The 13,050-nt window shown below is 37.6% G+C and overlaps 5 protein-coding genes across 5 annotated transcripts; 4 read left to right on the top strand and 1 right to left on the bottom strand.

Moving 5' to 3' along the window:
• Positions 1 to 340: 340 nt before the first annotated feature.
• PHYBLDRAFT_153253 (hypothetical protein) lies at positions 341 to 784 on the top strand (the record flags this gene model as incomplete). Its single annotated transcript, XM_018433099.1, has 1 exon — positions 341 to 784. One exon carries the CDS (start codon positions 341 to 343, stop codon positions 782 to 784), a length of 444 nt encoding a protein of 147 aa, XP_018283600.1.
• Positions 785 to 1,306: 522 nt separating this feature from the next.
• PHYBLDRAFT_175948 (hypothetical protein) lies at positions 1,307 to 6,204 on the top strand (the record flags this gene model as incomplete). Its single annotated transcript, XM_018437608.1, has 2 exons — positions 1,307 to 3,506; positions 6,029 to 6,204. The coding sequence occupies 2 exons, from the start codon at positions 1,307 to 1,309 to the stop codon at positions 6,202 to 6,204; spliced, it is 2,376 nt and encodes a 791-aa protein (XP_018283599.1).
• A 719-nt stretch (positions 6,205 to 6,923) lies between these two features.
• On the top strand, positions 6,924 to 8,211 carry PHYBLDRAFT_175947 (hypothetical protein; the record flags this gene model as incomplete). Its single annotated transcript, XM_018437607.1, has 3 exons — positions 6,924 to 7,044; positions 7,150 to 7,765; positions 7,869 to 8,211. The coding sequence occupies 3 exons, from the start codon at positions 6,924 to 6,926 to the stop codon at positions 8,209 to 8,211; spliced, it is 1,080 nt and encodes a 359-aa protein (XP_018283598.1).
• Positions 8,212 to 8,425: 214 nt separating this feature from the next.
• On the bottom strand, positions 8,426 to 9,610 carry PHYBLDRAFT_153251 (hypothetical protein; the record flags this gene model as incomplete). Its single annotated transcript, XM_018433098.1, has 5 exons — positions 8,426 to 8,590; positions 8,689 to 8,874; positions 9,007 to 9,243; positions 9,299 to 9,418; positions 9,461 to 9,610. The coding sequence occupies 5 exons, from the start codon at positions 9,608 to 9,610 to the stop codon at positions 8,426 to 8,428; spliced, it is 858 nt and encodes a 285-aa protein (XP_018283597.1).
• Positions 9,611 to 9,990: 380 nt separating this feature from the next.
• PHYBLDRAFT_175945 (hypothetical protein) lies at positions 9,991 to 11,660 on the top strand (the record flags this gene model as incomplete). The annotated part of the gene is made up of 8 exons (XM_018437606.1): positions 9,991 to 10,111; positions 10,189 to 10,250; positions 10,318 to 10,366; positions 10,437 to 10,504; positions 10,580 to 10,641; positions 10,713 to 10,763; positions 11,307 to 11,407; positions 11,644 to 11,660. 8 exons carry the CDS (start codon positions 9,991 to 9,993, stop codon positions 11,658 to 11,660), a joined length of 531 nt encoding a protein of 176 aa, XP_018283596.1.
• Between the last annotated feature and the right edge of the window lie 1,390 nt (positions 11,661 to 13,050).

Raw genomic sequence — 13,050 nt, 5'->3', positions numbered from 1 at the left:
ATAGACCTCAAAATATAACACATAAAGAGGTAGACTCAGTAGGAGTAAAGCGTAACTACAATATTTATTCAGTTTCCATAGTTTGCGGACTGACAATCGTTCTACATTGGGTTTTTGTGTACCCATTGTTATGATGATACACATCAGCACCATAGATGATATCGTATCATTGCTCAAAATGATATATCACAAAAATTGTGATGTTATTGGCTCAATCATCTACATTTTTAGTACATTTGATCCAGATGAAATTACCCTATTTTTCCAGTGATACCTGGTAGTAAACAATCTGCCTCGCAATGAAAGATACAAGCCAGAGAACACACTTCTCGTAGGATTGATGCCTGGCCTGAAGGAACCCAAATCCAAAGAGATAAACCATTATCTCCAGCCTATGGTAGATGATCTGATAAGATTGTATGAGGGACTGGCAATCCCAACTTTTGAGTGTCCTAGTGGTGTCCACATCCGTGCCACATTGATGATGGTGGCCTGTGACATCCTGGCAGCAAGAAAGACAAGTGGGTTCACCTCGCACAACAGTACATGTGCATGTTACAAGTGCAACAGACATTTCCCTTGCTTGGAAAACGGTGTCAATGTTGACTTTTGTGGGTTTGACTTCTCTCGGTGGGTGCTTCGTGATGGTATAGAGAACAGGTTGCATGCTGAGGAGTGGGAAAGTGCTAGTAACCCCTCAGAAAGGCATTGGCTGGAGGTCAAAAATGGTGTTCGATGGTCTGTGGTGATCCAGACACTCGGATGTTGGATTTATCACATATAAGAACATATTCATATTGGGATAGCATAGTAGCTATCATCTTGTCAGTATAAAATATATATAAACGATTAAGTAATCAGCCCAATAATTATTACAGTTAGTACTGTAGATAATATCTTAAAGATTGTTAAGATAATTATATCATACTGCCAGGTAAACTGTGTCAGATCGATATGGAGCTAATTTAGTAGGAAGTCCTAAAGCTCTAGTATAAAAGAGAAAAGAATAGCTAAGAGCTAAAGAAGTATGATTTATGACTTGATGTCATAATTGTAACACCGACACTAGTTAAGCAGTAAATACACTCTAATAACCAAATATAGTAAAGGAAGAAAGCCTTAAGAAACTAAGACGTAATGACAAGAGCAGATTGTGTTTTCTTATAAAAAGGGACACTTTTTATTTATGAATAAAGACAACTTATATACAGTCTCAAAGTATTTCTATACGTCTCTATTATCAAATATTTTATTTTTCTATTGTTTCGTACCTGAAATACCACATTTTTTACTTTGAATTCTCGAAATGTCTCAACAATCCGCTGTCAACTCTACTATCGTTTCTGGTGAAGAAACCGCCCGTGTCAACTCTGGTGTCATTCCTCCTCCTTCTGCTGCTGGTTCTGCCGACCACGATGGTGATACCGTGATGACTCCCTTGTGTTCTGAGGACGGTGCCTTTGATTCTGAAGAAGGTTCTTCTGGTTCCGATGCTGGCCGTTCTGGTTATGAGGGTGCCAATTCTCCTCGCATCTATTTGGGTAACTCTGGAGTCAGAGTTAACAACAACCTTGTGGCCACCGTGGAAATGTTGCTGGCTTCTGCTGAGGAGGACCTCAACACTAAGAAGGGCAACTACTATGCCGCTCTAGGCCACTACTTGGGTGTTTCCAAGAGGGATCCCACCTCTACTGCTGCCAAGTCTGCTTCCAAGGGTGCCAAGGAAGCACAAGTACTGTTTGCTGAGGCTGAGCAAATACTCAAGGACCTCAAGGCTTCCACTGCTCCTGCGTCTAAGCCTCATGACAAGAGAAGCACTCTGGTTCCCAGTAACCTACCTTTTCTCCAGCTTCGTTCTGAGGGTCCTCTGGTGAAGGCCAACCGCGATGTGTTCGATTCGGTGTATGACTTCTGCCAGGAGTTTACCACAGTCCTGGAAGCACACTCTCTGTCCTTGGATTCCTGCTGGGAACGTCTGTTGCCCACTTGTTTGAACAAGGAAGAACGTTCTTGGTTTGAGGACAAGCTCAAAGGCAAGGCCTACAACTGGAAGAAGGCGGAAAGTATTCTTCTGGATCACTATGACATGCCGTTCTGTAAGTTCCTGAACATGGGCCGTGTCTGGTGCATGAAACAAGGCAAAGGAGAATCCGCTCGTTCTTTTGGTGCCAAGTTCCAAAAGTTCTGCCGCCAGGCCTCGTTGGACGATGGTGTTCAATTGGTTCTCTGCTTCTGGTGGAATCTGCGTCCGGAAGTCCAGGAAGCTTGTCTCATTCCTTTGTCAGCCAACTATGGCACCAAGATGCCCTCAAAGATTGAGGACATCATCTCGTTGGTGAGTGTGTCAACAAGTGACTCCACTGCTTTGTTACATAATCCTGCCAATGGTACTGCCGCGTCCTCCTGGAGTTCGTTTGCTGCTCACAATGGTGCGTCCTCTCTCTCTGCTGGTTCCCACAAGGGAAAGAAAAGGTCTTTCTCTTGCGAGCGTGGTTCTCAGTCTCCCAAGAAGGCATGGGACTTCAAGAAGGCGATGAAGGATGGCATCTGTTTCTCATGCAAGGCTCCCTGGGTTAAGGGACACTCCTGTCCAGAATGGGAGAAGTACTTGACAAAGGTGTCAAGGATGGCAGTCCGCTCCTCTGCTGGTAGACCAGCAAGAGCTTCCACTGTGGTTGAGGGGAGTCCCTCGTTGTCTTGGTCAGAGTACCAAGACAACACTAGTGCTCTGGCCAAGATGGCATTAGATTGTAAGTACAATCTTAAAGACATGGTTATTAAAAGAGATTTTAAGAACATGAGCACTAATATTACCTTTTCTATTTTGGCAAATAATTCTATTAGAACCATCTCCTTGTTGGACTGTGGGGCCACGTTCAGTTCGGTGGACAAGAATTTTTGCTTGAAGAATGGAATAGCCATTAGTTACATAAATCACATTAATAAAGATTTGTTGAACAAAAACAATGTTCATAAGTATTTTATTCGTTTGGCTGATAGCAATACCCAGATTAAAAGAATCGGTACTTGTGTGATCAGTGTAACTTGCAATAGTAAGACTATTCAATGCGAGTTTGAAGTAATGAATTTAACTAATAGTCATGAGTATGATTTCAGTATTGGTACTGATTATATGTCTTCTCTTGGTATTGGTATTTATGGTTTACCTTTATCATATGATGATGCTGATTCAAGTGAGGAACGTAGAGAAGCCAATAGACGCTTCAATAATAAGAGTGATCTTCTTGAATCCATTGAGAGAGAAAATGAACGAAAGGAAAATAATCCGGCTGTAGGTCCCAAACAGTTTGAGGATGCTATGGATTATATTCAACCGTTCATTAAAGACAATCAAGATATTCCTAAGGGTTCGTTTTGTACTATACCTGAAAGTGTTGTATGTCCGGACACTCCAGAAAATGCTACGGCGTTCAGAAGCCCTTATCCCATTCCTTACAAGATGCAAGGTGTAGTAGATGAACAGGTGAAAGAATGGCTGGACAATGGTATAATTGAAAGAGCGTCTGCAAACACACAATGGAATACGCCTTTGACTGTTGTCAAGAAGACAAACGGTAAAGGAGAAATTACTGGATATCGCGTTTGCCATGATCCCAGATTAATTAATTGCCTGTTGAAGTCAATTGATCGTATGCCTTTGCCATTGATTGGTGAATTGTTTGAAGATTTAAAGGGTGCGAATATTTATTCCACTCTGGATTTGAAATCTGCGTTTAATTCTTTGAGGTTGAACCCAAAGGACACACACAAACTTAGTTTCACATGGCGTGGTGTACAGTACAAACCTATTGGTACAGTGTTTGGTATAAAGCATGTCAGTTCACAATTTCAAAGAACTATGAGTATAGCTTTGGAAGGACTATCTTTTGTACGGTTTTTTGTGGATGACATTGTTTGTGCAAGCAAAACGTTCGAGGAACACAAGGAACACTTGAAGCAAGTCATTGAGAGATTAACAAGGGTCAATTTGAAGTTGAATCCGAAAAAATGTCATTTCTTTCAGAAAGAAATTTATTTGCTTGGTTTTCATATTTCACCTGAAGGAATTACAATGGACCGCAGAAAACTTGTTAATGTTCTTGAATTTCCTCAACCAAAGACGGGTAAAGATATCCAAAGTTATTGTGGGTTGATCAACTATTTTAGAACGTTGATTCCGAATGTATCTTCCATTATGTCGCCACTAGATTCATTGAGAAATGAAAAGTCGATTACCCATTTATGGACAAATAAGCATCAAACTGCATTTAATAACTTGAAAAAAGCACTTTTGAGTGATCTGGTGTTGTCGTACCCAGATATGAACTCTCCTTTTAGTATCAGCTGTGATGCATCTCTTACTGGTATTGGTGCAGTGTTGTATCAAGTCAAGGATGGCAAGAAAAAATATATTTCTTTTGTGGCTAAGAGCTTATCCCAAAGTGAAAGAAAGTATTCTGCGACCAAAAGAGAATTACTAGCGTTAGTATTTGCACTCAAGCGTTTTCACAAGTATGTCTATGGTTCTCACTTTACCTTGTACACGGATCACAAGGCATTGACATATCTTCACACCCAACGTGTTGCGAATCTGATGATGATCGCATGGATGGACACGATTTTACAGTATGACTTTAAGATCGTTCATTTGCCTGGTGTTTCGAATGTGCTTCCTGATGCGTTGTCACGTTTATCTGAAGAGACTGAAACATTATCAAATGAACTGGGTGGGGATAGTATGGTTAGATCCATCATGAGAAATAGTGCTGTCACTATGGAACCGCTACCAGACATCTTGAGTGGTGAGTACTTTACTCCTCCCACAGAAAATGAAAGGAATAAGTTATTAGTTGAAGAACATTTGAAAGGTCATTTTGGTGTAGAAGCTATACTACATGCCTTAAAGAGAAAAGGTATCTATTGGACCAGCTTGAAGAGTCAAGCAAATGATCTTATACAATCGTGTATACAGTGTCAACGTCATAATATCACAAGAAAAGGTTACAATCCTTTAAGACCTGTGACTGCAACACTTCCTGGTGACAGTTGGGGAATAGATCTGGCTGGGCCATTTACAACATCGACTAGAGGAAATGAGTACTTGTTAGTGATGATAGACATCGCAAGCAAATTTTATGTATTGCGTGCCATACCTGATAAAAGGGCAGCTACGATTGCGTTACAAGTACTGGACGTCATTAGTACATGGGGTCCGATGAGAAAGTTGCAGAGTGATTGTGGACGGGAGTTTGTGAACTCGCTGATGACATGTATAAAAGAGAATGTTGGTTTTGAACATGCGTTGATTTCGCAGTACCATCCTAGAGCTAATGGTGCAAGTGAAAGAGCTGTCCAGTCGGCAGTGAACACCATTAAAAAACAAATAGTTGGTAATGTCGCTGATTGGGATCAGAAGGTGCCATCTGCGCAGTTGTTTTTGAATAGCAAGTATAATGCTAGGACTAAGAGTACACCATTCTCGTTAATGTTTGGAAGGAATCCAAATGACTTTGTTGATTTTAGTAAAGAAAAGGATAGTGCAACTGCTGAACAGATTCAGAAAGAGTTGCAAGAAAAAATTAAAAGAATGACTGAGATAGTCTACCTGCCATGTTTGAACACGTAAAGCATGTCACAGAAAAGCAAAAGGAACGCTTTGATGGAAGTCACAAAATGATAGATCTGGTTGCAGGAACCACGGTAATGATTTTGGTGACAGAAAAACAGAATAAATTAGATCTGAAGTATAAGGGATTCTACACTGTTGTTAGAAAGACTGCTGCCAATACTTATGTATTGAAAAATGAAAAGGGATTTTTAGAACCAAGGAATTATCCTCCTTTATTGAAAAAAGTTTCTGACAAGGTATTAGAGCAAAAGAATGACTTTTTTGAAGTCGAAGCAATTATTGGGCACATAAAAGATGACAAGAACAATTATTTGTATAGATGCAAATGGTTGGATTATGATGAGTCTCACGATACCTGGGAGCCAGAGGATCATTTTACCGATCCTAAGTTCATAAAAGAATACTGGCAAAGAATTAGTGAAGCTCCAGAAGGTATCAAAGACATCAATAAGGCCAATAAGAAATTATTAAAGGATATGAAAGTTGCATATTCCGCACCTAAAGAAAATTCGGGTACTAAAAGGAAGAATTATGCAAAGACAGCTTATCAAAAGAAAAAACGCAGTAAGGTCTAAATAAAGAGTTATTTGAGCACCACAGTACTCGTTTAAAATAAAAAAAAAAGAACAAGCTGATCAGAAGAATTGCATAGAGTACTTGAACGGTATTTAGTTAATACCTGGGTGGGGATAATGTGGTGATCCAGACACTCGGATGTTGGATTTATCACATATAAGAACATATTCATATTGGGATAGCGTAGTAGCTATCATCTTGTCAGTATAAAATATATATAAACGATTAAGTAATCAGCCTAATAATTATTACAGTTAGTACTGTAGATAATATCAAAGATTGTTAAGATAATTATATCATACTGCCGGGTAAACTGTGTCAGATCGATATGGAGCTAATTTAGTAGGAAGTCCTAAAGCTCTAGTATAAAAGAGAAAAGAATAGCTAAGAGCTAAAGAAGTACGATTTATGACTTGATGTCATAATTGTAACACCGACACTAGTTAAGCAGTAAATACACTCTAATAACCAAATATAGTAAAGGAAGAAAGCCTTAAGAAACTAAGACGTAATGACAAGAGCAGATTGTGTTTTCTTATAAAAAGGGACACTTTTTATTTATGAATAAAGACAACTTATATACAGTCTCAAAGTATTTCTATACGTCTCTATTATCAAATATTTTATTTTTCTATTGTTTTGTACCTGAAATACCACATGGTCGCAGTTGCATCGCCTTGGATACCTTGATCTAGTACGTGGAACAATCATCGATCCCATGCATAATTTATTCCTGGGAACGCCTAAAAGATTGATGGATCATTGGATCAAAGACAAAGACATTCAAGATGGCGATTTTGTGGCAATGCAGAAGACTGCAGAAATGATGATTGTGCCTGGTGGATACACCTCTTTGAACTCGAAAATAGGAAAGCAGTTTTCGTATATGAAGGCAGACGAGTGGAAGTCATGAGTGCTTGTATACTTGTCAGTTCTGTTGAAAGATGCTCTTGCAAAAGACAGATTCGAAAACTGGATTAACTTTGATAATGTATGCTGCCTGTTGATCAAGCCAACAATCACGTTTGATGAAGTCAACACTGCCCATCAGTTTCTTCAAACTTTTTGCACCAGATGTGACGAGCCGTACAATGCCAAAATCCTCACCTGTAATATGCACCTACACCTTCATCTTCGAGATACAATTCGTGATTTTGGACCAGTATACAGTTATTGGCTATTTGGGTTTGAGCGATTTAACAGGTTGTTAAAAAATTTGAAGACAAACAGGAAGATCAGGTTTGAAGAAACATTTATGAAGAAATTTATTGAAGATGTGCACAAAGACGATCTTGTCAACAGTTTCCTTCAGAGTATCCGCCAGACATCTGCATTTCCTCTCCTTACCAAACTCACTTCTTCCTTTACACCCGCCACCATTCCATCCATCTGTCAACGTACCTTCCGCATACAGTCATTTGTTGAGGCTTCTGAAGATCAAAATGTACTTGTAAAAGGCAACGAACCTCTCCCTCCTTCTGCATTCCCTCTATCATTAAAATCCGCTACCACAATGAGTGACATTCACTATGTTCATCTCTTACAATACTACAAAGTTGCGTACAACAATGAACAATTAGTTCACTTTCAATAAGCGTCGGAATCGCCATACTTTGTTGACAATACAATCACCCTGTTGAAATACATCAACATCCTTGGGCAGGTCTACAAGGGTAAAGGTGAATCTGGAAGTCGTGGCTCTCTTGTACAAGCAAAGTTCATTGGAAGTACTGGTGAGCATATCATTGCATACACGGGTCAAATACAGTACATTTTCACCCATTCTTTCACTCCTCCACCCACCTCTTCATCCCTTACTCCCTTGCTCCGCACCCATCGCCACCCAACACAACTTCTTTACAATTCTCAACATATTTTTGCATTTATCAAATGGTACACACCCGAAAATGATAAATCGCGAGAGTACAAACACGTTGAAACCTGCTTTCCAACATTTTCTCCTGACGATTTCCAATGTGTATTGCCAGTGCATAGAATTATGTTAGAAGTAGCAACTGCTGAGCACACAACACGCAGAAAAGTAAAAAAGATGCTGGTCATTCCTTTACCAAAAAAAACAATACATTTAAAAAATAATAAAATATAACTCCCTTTTTTAAAGGCACACAGAAAAGAATAATCATAGTGTTTGTATTTGTTGGTACATTTATCATTGTCAGATGGAGGATCTGGAGGATGTAGAGGATAAGAAAACAAAATTTATTGAAACTCATATCTAAAAGCCCAGTGAGGGAGAAGGGACATCAATCTAGGCGGGACTGCTAAAACAGCATCTCTACCAAACGACCTCTTCAACATCTGACACGAATTGAAGTCCATGCGATTACGCATAAAATCATTAACAACCGCAAGAAGGTGATTGTACTAAATACAAATAAGTGATTAATCAAAGTTCTGTTTCATTTACATCCATAAAAAAATAAAAAAAAGCTATATACAATAATGTAAACAAAAGAAATTACCTCATCACTTCTCCAACTTGGATGCACTGTACAAATTGCATGGTTGCTCAAGACTCCAGGCATATTGTCTTCAGATTCGCCCTCAGACATTGCTTCTTTCTGTAAGAGTCCGTTGCAGCTCTTACCCACCTTCACATCAATTTCAGCCTTGAATGTATGGTAGGTCAGCTCGCGATGGTCAAAATGCTAGTTTATAAATGTATTAATATGAATACATTTAATTTGCAATCAAAATATACTTCTAATATACATTGTCTCTCGATCTGCTTTTCTTGACCGTGAATTTGTCTTTTTGCGCGCTTCATAGGATTCCTTGACTCGGCGTCTCGTTCCACAAAAGTTTGTGTAGATACAATTGCTAATATTGGTCTGTTGAACACTAGTCCCAACAACCTTTGGAGCCAGGTATGCATGAAGGTCATGCATCGGCTGTCTGTTGGGTGGAAGTCTGTAATCAACATTAACATCCCAACTGCGCTTGCTGTCATTAGTTGCAACTAGTTCTGGCTTATTTGATTTGAAGTTGTGTTTCTTCAACTCTCCTTGGCTAAGAGCCTATACTTAGTATGAGATATTATGTTAATGAACTACTATACATCTCAACACTTACTAAAACTCTAGTGCGATCCTGTTTACTAAGTTCACCAGTGTTTGCACCAGTAAGAACCACTGGACCAACAGAAGGAGCAGCAGAAGAGATACCAAAAAAAGTCTCAGAAGGTGTTGTATACTAATTCAGAGTAGAACCAATGGAAGAAGCTGCGAAAGGGACAGAAGCAGAAGCAGGTATAGTAATAGGAGCAATAACTGCAAGAAGTTCTCCAGAGGCATTGGCAATGCTATCAAGTATTTCCAATGAATCTTTGTTCCCCTTGATGACAATGCCAATGTTTGAATCTATGGTCTTGAGGCTTTCCTCCATAGCGGTGAGCCTTCTTAAAAGCTCAGTATATTCCGGGGATGGAGCTGGGGCAATTGACTAACAATTGTTAACCATGGTCTGAAAGCTATCTAATAAAATGTTATACATGAGTTGATTGTTAATTATATTTGTTTTATATATCTATTCATTGTATATATAGGGTATTATTAACATACAAAAGAAGTTAGATGTTAAGTGAAAGAATAAAGTGTAGTTAATGGAAAGATGGTAAAAGTAAAAGCAAGAACCCATTTATTATATTACACTTGTTGCTATAAATACTCAGGATTTCTTTAATATGCGTATCTCTATTAATACTTCCTGAAATCAATGGGGTACAAATCGGCTTTGAACATGCTTTTTTCAACTCAATCCAATATATGATTTTTGTCTTTTGGCCTTTTGGCCCTTTGGTCTTTTGTTCTTTTTGTTTTTTTTTCATTTCCAAGTTTTCTCTCTTCTCTCTCTTTCCAACATTTATTATATTTACAGACTTTCTTGGTAAGATATCTTCTTCTTTAGTATTATATATATATATATATAACTAAAATGATAATAATTGTTTTCTATTACTACAGACACTCGCGTTTTGTTACCTTCTGATGCATCCCCTTCACAATGTTCGTCTGGATTAGCTAAGGTTAGTAAATATACTTTATGCCATCATTCTATAAAATTATTCCAACCTTTTCCTTTCTTTTGTATAGGCCATATCGCCAAAATTACTCTCTACTATTAAACACAGTTATGAACACGGTAATATTTTATTTTATTTCAATCTATCTCTTTTTAATAAGCACACGGCTTAACATAATTTCTATTATAGATGAACCTCCTTCTCATGAGCACATCGCGAATCAAGAACTTTCATTTCATACAAGTGTCATCGACATGGTAAATTTTATTTTTATTTTTGTACATATAACAATATTATTTATTTTGTATATTAATGCATATCATTTACTGAAGACAATATCAGCGCCTCCTATGTACTCTCTTGGTCTGCAAATAAATCCTTTTGCTTCAGGTAGGTAAATAAAATATTCTACCACACAGTTCACAAACAATAATTTTTTTTCAGCATTTTTATAGCCAAATAAAGTATATTGAGTACTATGGTTCGCATTCATGACGCCTTTTCTTTTTGTCTCTGGTAAGCTATTATATTGCAAGCATAATTACATATATATATTCTTAATATCCACGATTTCTTGTTCAAACAGCTAACACTTTTCTAATTTCATAGAACAATCATTTACAAGCAAGCAACACACAACTGAGCTTTTCTCTGGGAGATATTGTTTGGAGAATACTTGTTTTATCAGAACATTGGCCATTTCAAATTGTATGAAGGATAGAACACTAGCCAGAACGTTCCTGAATATTAAATATAACCACTATACTATAAACCTAATAATATTCTTTTCTTTCTAATAAAAACAAAAAAAACCAATAATTATTATAAATAAATTAAAGATTGGAGAAGTGTATGGAAGCAAATAGTACAAGAAGAAGTCTCTAAGATTGGATAAAATAAATTCAAAGACAACAAAACCCTGTAAAAACTGGCATATCCATAAATTAAACAATATAAAAACTGGCATATCCATATAATCAATCTTTCATTTATTGTTCTTTTAATCTGAAAGCGGTAGGATATATTACAACAAAACGTAATTCTGAGTTGCCATTTTAGTGCATGTGGTAAAAACCCATATACAGAAAATGCAAACACATCTTACTATCCTGCTGTTCTGACCTTTTCCTATGTTCGAAAGTTGGTCTTACCACCTATGAGTAAGCCAGCTTCATACACTTGTAAAAACTATCTGATCGCATCGTAAAACCTGGTCTTTTCACATAATTAATTACAGTTTTACACATAAGAAAACCGCACCTCTTTTCCAGTGTCTACTATGTATCATATTATCTACCTATTTCTCACAGGTGAAATTAGAGGTTTTTTGCAGTGGTAAGTATGTAATTTTATACATATATATATACAATATATTCATGCATTATTTTATATACAGACCTATATCAGTACTGAATAAAATTTTAAGATTCTGCCAAATCAAGACATCAACTTCTTTAACATTCTTACACTAGTTTGTCTATATTCACTTAAAACCCCATGTTTGAAAACATATATATACTAAGATATGGCTCTTAAAAAAATAAAAAGTAAATTTATTAAAAAAATTGATAATGTGTTGACCCTCCATGAGCCTTCTTCATCTCATGTAAGCGATTAGGCATTGACATGCAATGTGTCTTGCAAACGTCAGCCGAAATATTATTCTATTCTATATGAATAGCCCTCTCCAGCTCATTAAGATTTTTTGGAGAGGGGACTCTGGCCTTCACTTTTCTGGTAAGATATGTCCATAAATTCTCTATGGGGCTGAGATCTGGACTGTTCAGCAGCCATACCATCACTGGGAAGTTCTGATACTTCTTCCACTCTTCTACAAGCTTAGACTTATGACAAGAAGCATTATCTTCTTGGTAGATAAACTCCCCATCATTGTTCTCACTAAGAGATTCCATAAATGAAAAAAGTTTCCTTTTCATTAAGTTCATATATGCATACTGATCAAGCATGTTCTTTATGGTTTTCAATGGGCCAACTCCTCCTGCCCATACACAGCCCCAAACCATAATGAAGCCTCTACTACACTGCAGTCTTGGTCTAATGAACTCTTTTCTGTATTTTTCTTGAGGATACCGCCATACTCTAGTATTGCCATCTCTGCTGAAAAGCATAAACCTTGACTCATTGCTCCAGATGACGCGATCCCATCTCTGATTGGTCTCTCTGGCATGATTAGCAAATGCCAACCGCTTCTTCTTGTGTGCTTTTGATAGCAGTGGCTTGTATACAATTTTACAAGAAGATAATCCAGATCTACGAATAGTTCAACAAATGGTAGACTTGGAGATGGGATGCCCTAGGGTGTCAGACATGAAGGTGATAAGACCCCCAAGTGTTGTCTCACGATTTGTCTTCATCTCATTAATCAAATGATGCTCATCTTGCTCATCCATTATCTTCAAAGTTCCTTTTCGCTTATCAGGAAATGCGGTTTCAGTATGTCTCCATCTATTGATTGTGGAATACATCGTTGCTAGAGGTATATCATTCTTCTCAGAAATTTCAGCAGCAGTGCCATTTACTATAGCACCACCAATTATCAGTCCTTTTTGATAATCTGAAAGCTGCTTTCATTTGAGAAGAGTTTCCTTTTTGTTTTGGTGAGACATGGTGAGATTCGAATGAGGAAAAGCTTTGAAAAAAGAAATAAAAATAATGTAATGGTGATGTCTTGATTTGGCGGAATCTTAAAATTTTATTCAGTACTGATATGGGTCTGTATGTATATAATAATAAAATGGGTGCCTATCATGCTACTTTAAGACAGTATACCCTAATAAAAAAA

This window comes from Phycomyces blakesleeanus (genome assembly GCF_001638985.1).
Source record: "Phycomyces blakesleeanus NRRL 1555(-) unplaced genomic scaffold PHYBLscaffold_43, whole genome shotgun sequence".
NCBI classification, from domain to species: domain Eukaryota; kingdom Fungi; phylum Mucoromycota; class Mucoromycetes; order Mucorales; family Phycomycetaceae; genus Phycomyces; species Phycomyces blakesleeanus.
The sequence above is the reverse complement of the archived record's forward strand: the minus strand, read 5'-3'. Positions and strand labels throughout refer to the sequence as shown.